General features: G+C 44.3%; 1 protein-coding gene across 1 annotated transcript; it reads right to left on the bottom strand.

Annotated features, from left to right (window-relative positions):
* Positions 1 to 439: 439 nt before the first annotated feature.
* Positions 440 to 14,725, bottom strand: LOC119171454 (techylectin-5A). Its single transcript, XM_037422270.2, has 6 exons — positions 14,615 to 14,725; positions 12,307 to 12,478; positions 9,855 to 9,997; positions 6,544 to 6,649; positions 4,042 to 4,209; positions 440 to 1,882 (listed from the first exon to the last, which is right to left on the bottom strand). The coding sequence occupies exons 2-6, from the start codon at positions 12,455 to 12,457 to the stop codon at positions 1,587 to 1,589; spliced, it is 864 nt and encodes a 287-aa protein (XP_037278167.2). The 5' UTR covers positions 12,458 to 12,478; positions 14,615 to 14,725; the 3' UTR covers positions 440 to 1,586.
* Positions 14,726 to 17,299: the final 2,574 nt, after the last annotated feature.

The following is a 17,299-nucleotide window of genomic DNA, read 5'->3' as shown; positions in this document are numbered from 1 at the left end:
GAAATGGTGAAGATTAGGCTGACTGGGTTTCTTGAATTTAGGTTGGCAGCTTGGTGAAGACCACGTGTTTGAATATATTAAGAGACGAAGGAGACCGAAAGCCACATGATGAATATCGCTGCCAGATGTCTAATTAACTGAACTGGAATAGTGAACATAAAAGGGACTGCAATGAGCCGACTGAAAAGTGCGAGCTAGTCCTTTCTACACAGCACTACGCTTGGCAGAAAAAATTCTGACAGGGCCCTTGTCCGAAATATTCGGCTGTAAATTTTAATTACCCTCTGCGTGGTTACTTATGCAAGGCAGTGAGTGCAGATGCGAAACACTTTCCTGGTGTGACCTGGCTGTTGAGCGCGGCGTTTAGACTGACAGCGGTGGGGTAGGGCGATCACCACATTCAACAGTTGAGACGAACGGTTGTTGAGAAAGCTGGCTCTTTTCTTGAACAGCATTGCGAATAAAGTTACAATGCTCAGCATATTTTATTTGTCAGTGACATGCCAAAAAGTGCAATCAGTCTTCCATCAAGCTTATTCAGCCGAACTTCCAAGTGACCCAGAATATGAACCAAGCGTTTTGGGTGCTCCATGGCTATAAAGTATATTTGCTATTATTTATATCGTCAAGCAGTCCAACTGTATGTTACGTGCATCGTTACGGAGCACTCGTCAACAATTGCATAAAAACTGGTACGCGACACACAAAGAGGATAGAAACGAAACATCATTTTTACATCAACACAATATACACAATCTTAACAGGACTGTGGTTAAGTTAGTATATGCTGTTTTCATGAGTATAGAAGCTTCACAATACACTAGCAGTCAAAATCTAGTTTATTAGACACAGTTCCATCAAACGTGCGTCAAACCGTGAACAATTGAATGATCTGCTATTTTTATGCGGATAAAAATAAAGCACACTATTTCGCGCCCCAACTGTTGCATATGCAGAGACTCCCAAGCCCAGCAGGCCTTTGTTTATCGAAGTTCCACAACTGTATCACGGTATCAAGAAAGTAAAAGGTGAACCTTTTATCTGGATGTGACACCAAACTCAGTCAAGAGGGCTTCCGGGACTAGGAAGATCACATTTCACCTCTGTGATTTGATCTCGAGAGAATGCCGTGCTTTTCTATTTTGGAGCCTCTACATAGAGGTTGTCTTGATCGAATATAAAGTGTTCTTTCAATAATCAGTGAATTATGAATGCTTATATAGCAAATAGACTTGGACAAATATTTTTCGTATTTGCACATTCTGCAACCCTCGTATACGTCAAACTTTGCCAGTTACCGGTGAAAAACGTCGTACAAAAAGCATCCTTGGTCTGTGTTCGAGCTTAGCGCACGGCCTCATTTGGGATGAATGCTTACAGTGCAGTGAAGGTGGGCTATTTTAATCACGACTGCATCGTGCTATATATAACATCATTCACATCTTTTTAACCGGCCTTAATAAGCTCACAAAATTCTGACTGCTCTAAATAGTCATTGCAAGCATCCAAAAAAAAGGTGACACTTACGCCCCAGCATATTAATTTTCTTTCGGTAATGATTTTTTTTTTCACGCAACTGAATTCCCTCAAAGGTAGCCACTTTCACGATTTGCATTCAGTGTCGCGGGTCTCGCCATGATCGTCACACTGGGATACGAGTAGTGGTACAGGAAACCAGTGCCATTCCGGATGCTCCAGTCGATGCCGTCGGCGTAGCTGTCGTGCGGACCGTTCAGGTTCAGGCCGTTCAGGTTTGCCGAGTGGCAGTTGTTGTACCACCAGCCACCGCGGTACGTCTTCGCGCAGTTGACTTCAGCGCTGTCGTGGTCCTGGTCAAAAGTGGAAAACTCGCTGCCGTTGCAGTTGTAGAGAGAGTCCCAGCCTGCGTGTTCTAGCTGTTTAACCTCTCGCTCCCGAAAATGCACTAATGAAAAAGCCTTTCCAAAACAGTATTTTTTGGCTTTCTGTCCTTGAAAGCAAAAGCAGAAAAATTACGAACTTGAAATATTTAACGGTTGCCTCAACATGTGAATGTATTCATCTGGTTACTGCTGAAATTTTCAAGTCTTTATGAATGTGTGCGAAAAAAAAAGTATCAGACCGAAATGCTTTTCGTTGTGATCTTCAGAGCGTCCGCAATTAAAGAAATGTACTAAAAACATTGTTGTTCATGCTACAACGAAGGGCTCCTTATTTGGCGGAACAATAAAGTTATCATCATCCTAGCTCACAAAGATTAAGATTCAAAAAGTTGTATATAGATACTTTGCGGAAAGCCAAAACCTAAAACGTGGTGCGCTTAGAATTCGCATTAGGCAGTACAGCAATTGCAGGTGAACAATTTTACAAGAAAGGATTATTGCGTAGTGAACGTTCGCCACTAGACTTGTGCGGCTTTGAAAGCGTTGTTGAGTTTCTAGTGAACGTCTGGTCTTAGAGACAAACTTTAGGCAAGGTCGTATTCTCCTTTTTTTCTATTTCTTTCCTCTTTTGTTCTATTTTTGTATTATTTTTCTTCTATGACAATGTAACCCCCTTACGCTTCCTTCGGCACAGGGTTGCTAGCCAGTCCAAGAACTGACCAACCTCTCAGTCTTTCCGCTTCTTCCTTCCATCCTGCTTCCTTGCAATGGCTAATGATACGTGCAAGCTTATTATTTTCCTCGTGGCACGCCTAGTGAACGAAAAGTCAATGCGAAGGGGCGCCACCATCGCATTCTGCTCTTCAAGGAGAAGCTAGAGTGTCCCCAGTTTTCAAGTACGCTTCATTCGTATATCGCACAGACAGAATCACACCTGTCTGAAGCGCCCAGCCAACCACTGCAGCTGCCGTTTTGTACAGAAATACGCAAAGACTGATGCCGTTATGATACCAAACATGGTCACACCGCATACAACGCTTTTGCACTATAATCCAAGCATGAACGGAAGATTGTAGCTAACATGATGGAGTTACCGCCGACACAATGTCAACAGACACGCGCTCCACTGCTCGAGCCAAGTGTGATTCGTTCCGTACGTCACTTTTTTTCTTTTTTTTAAATTGCACATGTTGTGCATGGCCCGCGTGATTAACATTGGCCGCGCACCAACAACGCGCTGCCCGAGCTAATCGCGGAAGCCTACCTGAGAGTCAATACAGGTCAGCGGTGTAGTAGTATGAACTGTGCGGAATGCAGCATTGAGCTTAATTCTATTTGTGGATCGACTGTTGAATATTACCGGCTGTGACTTGCCAGTCTTGCTCCTTTAAGTATTTTCCTTTGCTGCAATCGTATACCTTTAGGGGTGAAGCTGCTTAGCGAGTTGGTCGTTCCCTCACCCGTTTGTATGAAGTATGTAGTGTATGAAGCCAACTCTATAATTTCTCACAAGATATTGTTGTGTGTATGAGTCCTTGGAAATAATCTCACCAGATGACGTTAGTGGTGTTCGTATATTCACGATTAAGGAGGATAGATAGCGCCATTATAATAAGAAATCCTCATTATATCACTGTATGAATCATCATGAGCAGAGCGAAGCGTCCATCCGTCTGTGCGATGCGTACTTTAGTGTGATAGGAGCGGATGGACGGACGGATGAACGTATGGACGGACGCACGCACGGACGGACAGACGGACGGACGGACGGACGCTTAACTCTTCTTATCATCATTCACTCTATGGATATGCTGTGAATTTTTTAATAGTGTATATCTTTTCAGTATCTAGTGGTGTAACAGAACTCCCGCTATTTATGGCCCTTGCACAACGTGTTAGCGCTGTCTTTAGGTACTTGGTTATAAAATAAATGGTAGACAAGGAAAGGTTCGAAGATCAGCCAGTCCAGAATAACAGGTTCGCTGCCCTATACGTGGTAACGGCGTGGGAGAGATTCAAAGATAGAGAGCATAGAAAGGAGAGAGTCAGAAAAATAACACATCACATAGCACATGCACAAGCACCTAGTCAGTAAGAGTCCGTCATAAGCACTAAAGGGGCTCTTGTACGACAGCGTCACTTCAAAGAAATGCAAAACTTGTAGTTGCTTATTTCTTACCACGAGGTCCCAGGTACGCGCCTAAGCGCAACTTGAAACGGTTTTTCTCCGAGGCGACTTTGAAGTTCTCGTAGTCAATAGAAACGCTTTCCCCTGTGTGGTTTGTCAGAATAACTCGCAGCTCCATGATTTCTCCATTTGACGTCAAGGCGTGCAGCGCTCTGTTGCCTGTTGACAAGAGATAATTTCATTATATAGGAAGACAGTCAGGTCGGCCCGAGCGACATATCACTCTACATCAAGAAATGGGGAAGGGAAAGAAAAAAAGGTTTCTACGATAAGTTAGGGAGGTGAGTGTATGCAGAATCGTCACGTCGGGGTTAGTCCAGTATTTGCAACAAAGCCTAATAAGGAAGTGTCAGAATAATGCGCGGGGAAAAATAGCAATGTAAGAGTACTCCTCGCCACAATATAGACAGAATATTATGAAAGATACTTTCCAAAGCTGCAGTCACCATTGCTTTATCGAGATTAAGTGTGCTGTTTAGCGTCTCTCTTATACGACAGCAAAGAATGGGAGGTCAGGGAGGTCGATCAGACGAAGGCTATGTTCACTACTCTTACACTGTGAGTGAGGAAATGGTGACTAAAAAAGAGGGTGAATGTATACTTGCACGTAACGACTACAACTGGCAATTGAGGCCACTTCCTTAGGGGCGTATTCTAAATCAGTGCAAAGGCGTGTAATTTGAAGACTGCGGCGCCTTTCTGACTCAACTGCAAAAATGGAGTCGTCGTAGGAGCCACGATGGTCACTCTATAGTCATGAATGATCTTAAATAAGAGCATCTCGCACTTGCAGAGGCATTTGGAATTTTGGTGACTGTTGCTTTCTCAACAGCATGCGTGCAGTTTCGATGACAGAGCGGGCAATTTCTCGCGAACCAGCGCTGAGCCTGACTACGTGAAAGTGTGCTGTATCTCTCTTAGTCTCAAAGTGAATCACTACGTTTAATAATCAACGTAGTACCACGCGCCAAACCAACTTGGACAAGATCATGAAATTTAGCGGTCCGAGCGGTGGTCTCACCACTCAGTTTGCAATACACTAATAAACAGCCAGGATTTCTTGCTTCAACGGGTGTGGTTTATCTGTAAGCTTATTATTATTTATCTGTAAGTTTTCCTTCACATAAAATTTTAACTTTTTCTTATCGCATACATTGCGGCCAAACTGTGACATTTTTCACTCTATTTACTTCACAAAACAAATGATTTCGTTTAAGTGCGCAGTGCCTCCTGTTGAAGCCCCTGTCCTTACGCGGAGCCTTTGAGTCTAATGTTTAAAGCACAGCACGCAATTGTAGTGGCCTTAGAAATCAGCGTCTTTCGCCAACCTGCATGAACATCACGCAGGATATTTGTTCCGGTAGTGAAATGACCGGAGGTCTTGATGTAGGACCCAGTCGTGAGAAACAGCACATTTTCCATTAGAATATAAGTAATGGCAGAGTTATATTACCCAGAATAATTCGCGTTTCAAAGCTTCTCTTCACAGTTACTTGTCTGGAATGACGTTAAATATGGGTCATGAACTTTTCTGAAGAAACAGGAACTGATGCTGATTTTTATGGCAGTGAAGTAGCTACCATGTCCAGTGTGTTTCCAAACGCGTCTCATTGTGGCAGACAGGAATCCATGAATACAGTACGACAAGCGCACGCTATTTTCATAGTCAAGTTGTATTCAAGCTCCTAAAAACACAAGTCAGACACCACCTCAAACGGACACATTAAACCCACTGGCAACTACTCAATGCAGAAACATATTTATTACTAATTGAACGCTGAATTGTTTGCGTGTAGAAGTGTAGCATCTATAGTTACCTGTGCATACAGTGCCTGCTAATCAAGAGGTCCAAGTACAAAACAAGATCATATAGGTCCCACTTCATAAAGCTAGTTGCATATACATAAACGCAAAAAATAATACTTAAGTTGCGCAAGGGCAATATTGCTAGAATAGAAAAAGAAGGGGTAAAACAACCTTTGCAGAAATATTTGAGAAACTGCAAATTAGGTTAACAATAGCTCATTTTACAATCGCGGCAATATAAAAGCGTCTAATCCTTGAATGACTATACGAGGCAAGCAAAAATTACACACTCACTACCTAGTCCATGATTGCTTTCGCGAAGCAATTTTTCACCAAAGAAAACAATAGTTGCAGAGTTCACACAGGCCAACATTTCAAGGGGCATAATAAGTCCCACATCGCCCGAGCTATTTCTGACCGCGTATATTCGCAATTCTCGTGTTTATACTTCACTATAGCATTATTTTGTAGCGGTTTTTGTCGGACAATTTTTTTTTACAAGTGAGTAAAACGTTAGTGCATCCCATTCACTGTCGCACCACTTTCGGTACACCTATTAGCCTCCCTTCATCGGGGCATCACCATATGCGTTACATGATATGACTATTGGGTCATCGAGATATTTGACCGAATCACAGAGTCTCGGCAAGGGCGGTGCACGAAATCATATACCAAGAGTTTTCATACCGAACCAATATTCTTTAGCAGGGTCTCCAAATCCGTTGGCGTACTCGGTCCAGTTTCGGTAAAAGTAGTACACGCTGTTACCAAACTGTCCTCGTCTCTGGATTACCTGCATGTCGTAAAGGCAGAATGTATAGGCACTCCTTGTGGGGAAATGATCCCGTATAGTGCAGTTGAAAGTCAGCGCTTTGTCGCGTTTTTTTTTTGTCCGCTTGATTTTTTGTTTTTGTCGTGCTCTAAGCATTTTTTTTAAGTAATACAGAACAGCGATTCTATATCTATATTTGCCTTCAAGACAACAAAGCAAGATTTAGCGGGATTAAAAAAAATAATTCGGCATGCGCTGCACTCCTGTAACACAAGTAGGCGAAACCCTGGTCTATTCATGTAATTGTCGTAGAAATATATGTTGGAACGATTGTTCGGTTTTACGGTCGAAGTTTCGACGTAGCAGCTGATTGCACGAATCAGTGATCACGTTCAATTTAGCGCAAACTGCCTTCTATATGTGAGTCGCGTAGGTAATATTTAGAACCTCAGCTGTCAGCGGTGCACCGCTGATTTTGGGCGCCTTGCAGAGCATTCCTAACGTAAGTTGTTGCTTTAGGCTGATCGATTACGTCGGTTTACGCTACATTTGTGTCCATTTAGGAAGTTTCACCAACTCCATAATCGCATAGGCACAAAGGCCAAAAGTTTCATTTTTTTCTAAAGCTCTCGTTTAAGTGTAGTACAACATAACATTAAAGATACAGCCCTCAGCAGTGATGTACCATGCTCCATTATCCAGCAATCTAAATCACTTTACTACAGTGGAAAAAAACACCGTTCCTGCCGAATGTGCTACCCAGCACATCCACCAGATGTCATCGGGGTGAGAGTATGAAATAATGAAATATATTTACAAAATATACAGGGAGAGTTAAACACGGCTACAGCCAAGACAGCAGAACAGCAATATGAGCGCTACAATCGGCGTCTCCATCTCCTTTCTGGTGCATTCTTGTTCCTACCGTATAACAATATATCGGCATAGTGACGACTAAACTAGTCGCAGCTTTACACTTTTTTAGGGGCGAAGCTCCCTATAGCGGAACCCGTTCGTCCCTCGTAGTCGTAGTAGTAGTCGTAGTGTGTAACCAGTCTTAAATTTTGACCGCCAAGGTGGTGCCGGTGAGAGATTTCTTCTCTGCGCTGTTAAACAATAAAAAATTCGCAGCGTGCGCGTTAACTGAAAGCCAAATTCTCCTGTCTCTCATAGCCCCTTAGCAGCCATTGGCATGTACATTGAGCACTATTTGACGAGAAAGGGTGTCTACGTTATACTCGCTGGGCAAAACCTCCTTGGTTTTAGAAAGGTTTAGCGAGCGTTGGGCCACAGTGCCATGAATACAGTGAACTAGTATATACCATGAACTCGAGGTGGTTAAACGTGGGAAGTAGACCCGAAGCGCAAGCCGTAAGAAAGTGTGCGTGTGCCACCTCTCGTTTAGTTCTTGGAATGTCCGCTGGATGGTGGTGCTTCTATATGGGGAATATATGATGAAAAGATGCGAGATGGTGGTACTTGGAGTGTTAAATAGAAGGACGAACGGACACACAGAAAAAAGCATGGATGGACGCATGAACGGACGCAGGGGCGGATGCATGGACGAACGCAGGGACGGACGCACGAACAGACGCACGCACGAATGGGCGAATAGACGCACGGACGGTCACACAGACGAACGCGTGGACGGAGGGAAGTAAGAACGAATGGAAGGACGGATGCTTCACCCCACTCTCTATCATTCACTCCGTGAATATGCTGCCATTTTTTTTTCGCCCCGCCGCGGTGGTCTAGTGACTAAGGTACTTGGCTGCTCACCCGCAGGTCACGGGATCGAATCCCGACTGCGGCGGCTGCATTTCCGATGGAGGCGAAAATGTTGTAGGCCCGTGTGCTCAGATTTGGGTGCACGTTAAAGAACCCCAGGTGGTCGAAATTTCCGGAGCCCTCCCCTACGGCGTCTCTCATAATCATATGGTGGTTTTTGGACGTTAAACCCCACAAATCAATCAATCAATCAATCAGCTGCCATTTTTTATCAGATAAGAGGATTATCCTCTTTCTGGGCTCTTGCACGAGAGCACAAAAGCCGACGTCATAGCCTCGGCAGTGCAATTTTTGGGGGTCCACGCGCAATACCAACAGCCCAGAGAGGACTATGGCGACGCCCAGAAAGCCTTGAGTGAAAAGGTCCATTACGACAAAAAAAAAAGCGCTTGTATCTCGTGCTTGTCGCAAGTTGAGCTTAACTAATCGCAGATTTCACAATTTTTTTACGCTTTCCGTAAACAACAATTAAGACCGAAGCAGACCGCCGATGTCTTGCAATGTTGTCAGGTGACAATCGCGATCTGCAGTGGCTGCTACAATACGCTTACCGAAGTTCATGTAAACAAGCATGCAGCCGTGGCGGTTGAAATCAGCAACGCTATAGGACGGTAAGCGTGTATCCACACGACGGACTTAATCCGTCTTTTTTGCGGTGAATGGCACATCACGTGACCCCACATCGCGGATTTCTGCCATCCGTGCCGGGTCCGTGGACGTCGCGGACGGAAAATGCCAAGCTATTTTTCCCAATCGGACTCGCGCAGAATAACTTGACAAATTTAGCTGAGAGTGCCATTACAAGTCTGGCAACAAGCACCAATTTCGTTTTTCTCGATTGGTTTCGTAAATTTAGCTGACGAAGTGGCTGGTGGCACCATCTAGAGAAAAGAGGAATAAGGAAGCATTCGCACAATATTATGAACTCAGAGATTTGGTAGCACGCGCGCTGTCGCAAATCACCGAGCTCATGTTCTGCCAATAGCGGCACTCGCTAAGCCTACAGCTCGCAGAAAACCAGTACAACACTCGAAAACAGCACCAAGTTGTCTTGTATACATTGCCGCCGAAGCTTGAGGACACATACCTGAAAACGACACAACCATCAGTTTGGGCATAACAGCCCACCCAATGCTCGACGAAGAGCTTAAAGATTCGAAGAGGGCAGCTCTCGCTTCAAACAGTGCCGCCATGTTTTTTTTTTCTACAGCGCGTCCGTCTGTTCGCTTTGTCCGTCGTCTGGATGTACTTCATGGCCGAACGGGGGCGGGGGGGGGGGGTGCGCGGATATTCGCGCACACCCCCAAAGAGATTTGCGCGGATATGTCCGTCATGTGGATACACGCTAAGAAAGTAACACTATTCCTCCGTTAACGTAGTAGACCCGAATATGTAAGTGGGCCACACTTCCCGAAGCGCAAGAAACGACATGACGCACCGTCCAGCCTCCTCCGTCTGTGACCATGTCGCAGTACACGACTTTTCCTTGGCCGTCTTCTCTCCCGACAAATATGTTGTAGAGGCCACTTGTCGTTTGACCCACCTGCAGATGGTCGGCGCAATGGCGAGGCCGCATGCTGCCTGCGAATGAAATTAGCCCAGATTTTACTAAATGGCCCAAGGCTGGGTCACAGCAGAGCTGGTGGACAAATCTCAGCTTCTCTTGCTAAAGGACCCTTGGCACGTCATTTGAGAACTCGAGATGCTTGTAATGTTTGATAGTCTTGCATGCGGGGCCATTTCTCACCGATTATTAGTGGCGAGTATTGCCTCGAAGATATTTTAATTTGGTTTTAAAGTAAGCGTACGCGCTCCTCTGAGTATTCAGGTACAATCGACATTTTCTGTGGTTTCATGTAGGTAGTAAATCCCCTTGTGCCGTTGTAGAGGTCAATAACATTTGCGGGACGTGCACAATACCCCTATACTGGCACCCGGCGAAGTAATGTTCGTCACCCCTCTCGCTCTGTTGTAGGACTGCTCTCGATGTGGTTTAGTCTCCTTGGGCAAGGAATCTTTTGCTTTATCCTGAGGGCCACATGCCCAAAGCTCCCACACCGTTTCATTCTTCACCACCCGCGGGCGCTCCCATTAGAAAACAGCGTGTTTCGGCGCCACCGAAGCTTGAGCGCACGTAGTTTCAGACGCTGCTCCGCTGTGGGGCCCTAGTTTGTTATGGTATTTAAGCGGGCGTTTCAAAGTGACGCAAAATTGTTCTGAATTATTGCCACTAGCATTAATTATACAATTCTTTAGAGAATTTACGATATGATTTCCGCATTACCAGAAGCAAAGCTGCAAATTACTGCAGAAAACTTCCAAACAAAACTTTCCCTGTCGGACAGAACACCTGGACGGTCACTGAGCTCGTTTAGGTTCTTGATTGTGGTAATCCTACATCTACGACACATGGCACACCTCGAGCATAACACACCTGCCGTATAAACGTCGTCACAATTTTTGAAAGAGGTAATCCGCAATGCAACGATGAGGCTGAATGACAACCAGTCAAGAGATGTGCTGGACTGGCAACTGGGAAACGCTTGCTCAGCGCTTTTCCTGTCTGCTGGTTTTTCATCGCTGTCTTCGTTTTATAATCGCGGGTTTCCTCTTTCCAACATAATGTGCCGATTTGCCCAGAAACCTGCGTTACTGATCAGCACAACTACTGCAAAAATGTTTACTGATACTTTCAACGTAAAATGGCGCAGTATTGTTTGCTCGTAGTATGGAATAGCGTACACCTGACTAAACGCAGATGGCACTAAAACTGCATTCTTGATAGCATAGCGTATATATAAAACAGAAACTATCTTTCGAAGATTTATATATCCATGCATTTCCGCTCCTAGTGGTACGAACTTCTAGAGCAGTGACGTTGCGAGTGATTACAGCACCGCTGCCTTCAACAACATTCCAAATTGATTGTTTTAGTGGTCCTGCGTTGATGCCTATTGTTGTAGCCCTCCAGCCATATTTATGCGCCCCCCAACCTAGCCCCCCCCCCCCCAAAAAAAGACCGCCTTTTTTACTACTGTGGAGGTGGAAGCCACTGAAGCTGTGACGATTGTGGGTCTGTTATAGTGATGATTGCAACAGTAGAGTTAATCTGTAAGCCGGAAGACAGCGCCTTTTGTTCGTGGATACAGTTCACCAGTAGTTTTTTTAAATAATTGTTTGCTTCAAAAGCATTGCACATTTTCGAAACGTATATATTTCCTTATATACATGTCAATTTCAACGCTTTGTTTTTTAAAAATCAGCACCACTTTTTTGTATTTGCAAGTAGTAATCTATTCTTTTTCTCAACAACGCTGTCCCTCGTTGTCATGAGAGCTCAGTTTTGATCCCACACAAAATGATGAACTTTCGAAGAAACCTCCCCTGCAAAATCGGACTCGCAACCTTGTTAATACTCGAGCAACATTTCATGACTTGATGAAACGTGTGGACGTCAGCGCTAGCAATCATGGGCATCCCAAGAGAGCCAACAGTGTCTTCTTGTACAGGAAGCGAGCTCCTCGCTAAAGTTTATTCAGAGTTCAACATTACCGCATGTTGCTGTGTACCATTCACAGCGTCCGGTGTCACGAGGCATACCGTATATGCTCAAATTTCTCTTTTTTTTCTCTTTTAGCTAACTAGCACAATCACATATTATTTACGTTTCAGTGTGAGATTATGGAGTTATTATTGCGAACAAAAAAGGGGGACGACCTTATCTTCAGCTCATCCATTTTTTTCTTTCTGGGCGTTTATTTCTTAAACAATCATTCGCTTGATTATAAGGCAATTTAATCATTAGTACTTAATATATTCATTTATTGCAGAGACGACATAGGTTCCACAGAATCATATAATACACGACCAAGACATTCGTGTTTGCTCACTTTTTGTGTCAGAGAAGAGTACCACGAGCTCCTTGACGCGTTCTTCGGCTTGGACTAAGCCAGGAGGAGCCACAACGGTGATCTGCGCACCGCTACTACTTGAAGCCAAGCAGACGATCACAAGGCTGAATGAGGCTACGACCCAGTTCATTTTGTTCCGATCCTTATAGACCTACGAAGATTATGTGCAGCAGAAGGAGAATAACATGGGTCACCGTCATAATAGGCACATATCAAATGATGTATGCCTTACGAAAGGAGTGTCTAATTCACTCTCTCTTCCCTGCAGCTTCAGAAAAACAAAAAAAAAACATTGCCAGCTGAAACTGGCATAAGTGCTAATATGAGAGAAAGGTTTCCTCTAGGGATTCACTATAATAGAAAGTGAAACGTCCAAGCTGCAACGCAAGCAAAGGCAAGTAGACAACACAAAGAACACCAAGCATTGCCTTTTGGTCTCCTCTTCACAGAAAATAAAAGTTGTATGCTCCGGACTGTATGGTTCAAATGACAAGATTTAGTTTTTAACGCGACAACGTTAGAGAGCTCATGTGGCAGAAATTCCGCCGTCGGCGTTGGCCCAGTTGGTTGTGAGCGAAAAATATTTCGTGACCGAAAAAGCTCATTACAGACATCGCCGCGGGGCCGCTACTTGCCCACGCGTGTGCGCGCTATCACACTGACAAAGCCGCGCATTCGAAGAAAAAAAAAGAAGAAAAAAGTGCTCCAGGTCCCAAGGTGTAGGTGATGTAGTTTCTTTGCCCCTTCCACCCCTCCCTGCTTAACTTCCAGCGCTTTCATCGGAACGAGAGAAGAAAAAATGCAATTGCAGCATGCGACAAACCTTTTTGACTCCGCTCGCAATGGATAAATCTTTATAATTTTAGCGGCGTTGAATTCGTGAGGCAATATAAGCTCTTCTAGCGAATTAATTCCATGATTGCTTAAAAAGTGTTTCAGCGCCCCTTTAACGCATTTTGTTCGACAGGTGTCACGACGAAAACGAGCCCGTTCGGCGATTTGCAGGCGCATTTAGGAGGCATCAAACTATGTCGAAAAAGGCCGGAGTAGTGCAGCCATCGCCGCTAAAAACATGGAGAAACTTTCAAACAGCTCTAAAAATGTACAACTATGTCCGTCTAGCGGAAAACATATCATGCCTTTCTAGAGGCATTGATCAGGCAAACAGCAAACGCTAGATAATGTGCTGCATTCTGTGAGGTATTGTAAGACTCTTTATGGCCTCCGAAATGCAAGTGCGTGTCGTGTAGTTTGGAGGACATGCGACTCTAGCTTTAGATCAAAGACCTGTATGTACTATTCGCACACGCGCGCTTGTACAATCGACTGTGTGCATGCGCGCGCGTGTGTGTGTAATAAAACATAATAATAAGTATGCACTTAGCGGTTGAAGGGCGCACTAGGGGCGGAATTTCGCTATCGCGTTCAACTCTTAAAGGCGGAGCTTAAGGGTCCTCCAGTTTTTTTTGTTGTGTGTGTGTTCTGCCTACACCGCATAAGCTTTTTTCCACGGTATAAATCAAATAAATAAATGAATAATATTATTAACTTCATATGCACAATTTGCAGGTAATAATAAAAAGTTGCAATAAGAAGTTTGCCGAAAAGTCAAGCGGATTGCGCATTGTGAGCATTCCGTAATTCCTGCTCTTCACTGTGACACTGTTAGACGGGGTGCTAGCATATGTTTCTGCCATATGAATAAGTGAAACGGGTCATTTAATTTTTCACGTGAGAGAATAAGACTCTCGTGTTAAATATATTGAAAAACTATTGCATTTATTCGCTTCTGGTTTCAATAACGTCACAGTATTATTATTGTACTGAAGGGAACAGCGCAAAAAACGGGACGGAGAAATATTGAACACACGACACAAGCGCTGAAGAAGAACTGTGTCTACAAAATTTTTTACACCTGGAAATATATAGCTGAAAACAAGAACAAAAACCGTCACGTGCACACAAGAGTGAAAGGCAAAAAAGAATCTGCCGCAAAATCTGATTATTTATTGCCTTTCACTCCTATGTGCACGTGTTTACCTCGGCTGCTATTGTCATGGTTTCTAACAGCTGATATCACCAATTCCTTGATTTGCTCGCAGGTTATTGACCCATGCGGGATTGGCGTTATTACTGGTGTTTTTCATCAAAGGCAAGCGACTGTGTGTCTACATATGTCCCCTTTGTCGCAACGTAACAAAGCAAGTTTCAGTAAAGTATACATTTCTAGAAAAATCAAGCCCTTGTATTATACAATCGAAGAGACTCAAGTAGCAAAGACACTTGCCGGTTCAGGACCAGGATGACTTGACCTACGCAAAATTGTAAAGATCACTTCAAGTACACAACTCAACGTCCAACGCCTGTGGAAGCTCAAGATTGTACACGCGTCGCGGAACTCGACAGAACCCTTTTATTGCATGCGCGGGCCCCCCCCCCCCCCCCCGTGTGCAATCGCGTGATTGGTTAAAAGGTCCGGCAACTCATCCCACAATCTCACTGATCGCCGATACAAAATGCGGAACCTACTGAGCGAGCAAGCGGATCTTCCTCTCAAAACAGCCGTTGTCAAGATGATTCGAAAGTGTGCATTGACGGTCACGTTTCGCATGAATGGCGCAATTGTGGGATAAGACAAAACAACGCCAGGAAACAATATTGGTGCTATTTTTGCATTTCTAGAGCGTTTATTTTTCTTTCTAAAAGTGTCAAGGCTCAAGCTTTCAGGCACAATAAACTAACAGCCTTCATTGCAGTAATGACAACGCGCTTCGTATGCAAAATTTAAAAACAAAAAGAGTCAAACTGCATGACGGAATCCGTCTCTCCCGACAAACATTTGCTAAACGAAGGAGCAAAACGGCTCAAAGAGGAACCGAATGAGAAAGAATTACGAAACTATGGCAGACGCCGGACGAAGACGGAAAGCTTGCGTTCTCTTTCGGGCATTGACATAACAGGAAAGAGGTTGTCGATAACGTTGTATTGCAAACGGAAGCGGTAAAGCGTGACACACTCTGCGCTGCTAGGATAAAACGGTTTAAATATTATATATCGGGCATTGAGATGGGACTCACCTGTGATAAAAGGCAGTATTGTTGTGACAGACAGTCTTCAAGTAGAACTCTGAAACGGCTGCAGGACCATGATAATTTTTATTGGACTTTAGCAAGTAGTGTAGTCTGTGTATAACAATGGCAACGCTCTCAGCAACAGGAAAAATAAAATGGCTTAAATGATCCCCACCTGATATGCTTCTAAAAGCCGAGCTGTTATGACAGCTTGGCCACATGTCGTGGAAGTAAATGTAGCATATGCATGAATCAGCTCGCATTCCAACACTCTGTGCAGACAGTTACCAAGAGAAGCTAAGTCCAGATGGTTCCTTTGAATCTTCCTGAGCTATTGGTTACGTCTGTATAGAAATCTGGACCGGTGAATGTCACCTGTGTGATAACTTTTTTATTTTTATTTTTGAACCCGTGTCATGAATTCCGTAAAATCTCAAGGAAGCGCTCCTCCTACCCCCTCAGGTGAAGGATAATCTGACAAGACTTCAAGGGGAGGGGGGAGGCATTGCTCAGTCGCAGAAAAAATATTTAAGATGGCAGCACAAGAGTGACGCATCCTTTTAATGAAACGCTTTATTGAATAGACACGCATTCACTGCCGTTATTGGCCCTCGTTGGGCGAATAAAAACAGCGAGAACGAGGGTAGGGCATGAAGTAATTGTTGAGTCATTTACTCATATTTGATATGTCCCAAAAAGGGAAGGGGCGCTTGTTTGAGGGGAGGGGGTATTTGCTTAGGATTTAACGGTAGTGGGATCTGCTTAATTTCTGCGGCAAACGAGCTGTATCACAATTTTACAGTAGAGCAATTATGGTCGAAGTTAGCAGTGTGTTCTAGATGCTAAATAATTATCAGCTTAGCCAAACCAGGCCCAGATAAATGTCGACCATCTCAGCTTTGACCCAGCCATGCGCCACTCAATGCATGCGTCGCTATTTTCTTCCGGCAAAACACCATGTGTTCAATATAACTCACATTCTAGAAATTTACAGTGGATCCACAGCCACCACAGTTCTCCATAAAGAAAGTGACAGAACCCCTACAAAGATGGGTGTAAGGCAGGGAGACATGGTCTCTTCAATGCTATGCACCGTGTGCTTACAGGAGGTTTTCAGGGTCCTATATCGGGAGGAGTTTGAGATAAGAGTTAATGATGAGTGTGTTAGTAACCTGCGATTCGCTGATCACATTGCCTTGATAAAAAGCTCAGGGGACGAATTACAGCCCATGATTACTTAACTAGACACGGAAAGCAGCAGAGTAGGTTTCAAAATTAGTAAGCAGAAAACTAAATGTGATGCGCAACCACCTCGGCAGAAAATGGCACTTTGCGATAGGTGGAGAGACGCTGGAAGTTGTAAAGGAATATGTCTACCTAGGTCAGGTACTAACCGCGCAGCCGAACCATGACAGTGAAATAACTAGAAGAATAATGATGCGGTGGATCACATCCGGCAACAATTCTCAAATCATGAATGGTAACCTACCACCAACCCTCAAGGGGAAGGTACGTAAGAGATGCACCTAGCCAGTACTTACCAACGGATCAGAAACTGAACAAAAATGTTCAGTTTAAAGTGAGGATGGTTCAGCGAGCGATGGAAAGAAAAGTGAAAGGTGTAACCTTAAGAGACAAGAAGAGAGCAGGGTGAGTCTGGGAACAAACCGAGGTGAAGGATATCAAACAAGAAGAAGAAATGGACATGGGCCTGGCACGTAGCACGTAGGCAGGATAACCGCTGGTCATTGAGGGTAACTGACTAGATTCCAAGAGAAGGCAAACGCCCGAAGAGGAGACAGAAAGCTAGGTGGGTCGATGAGATTAAAAAGTTCGCAGGTATAACATGACAGCATAAAGCACATACCGGGTTTGCGGGATCGTGGGAGAAGCTTTTGCCG

This window comes from Rhipicephalus microplus, chromosome 3 (genome assembly GCF_043290135.1).
Source record: "Rhipicephalus microplus isolate Deutch F79 chromosome 3, USDA_Rmic, whole genome shotgun sequence".
Lineage (NCBI taxonomy): Eukaryota > Metazoa > Arthropoda > Arachnida > Ixodida > Ixodidae > Rhipicephalus > Rhipicephalus microplus.
Note: the sequence above shows the minus strand (reverse complement) of the source record. Positions and strands in the feature narration are given on the sequence as shown.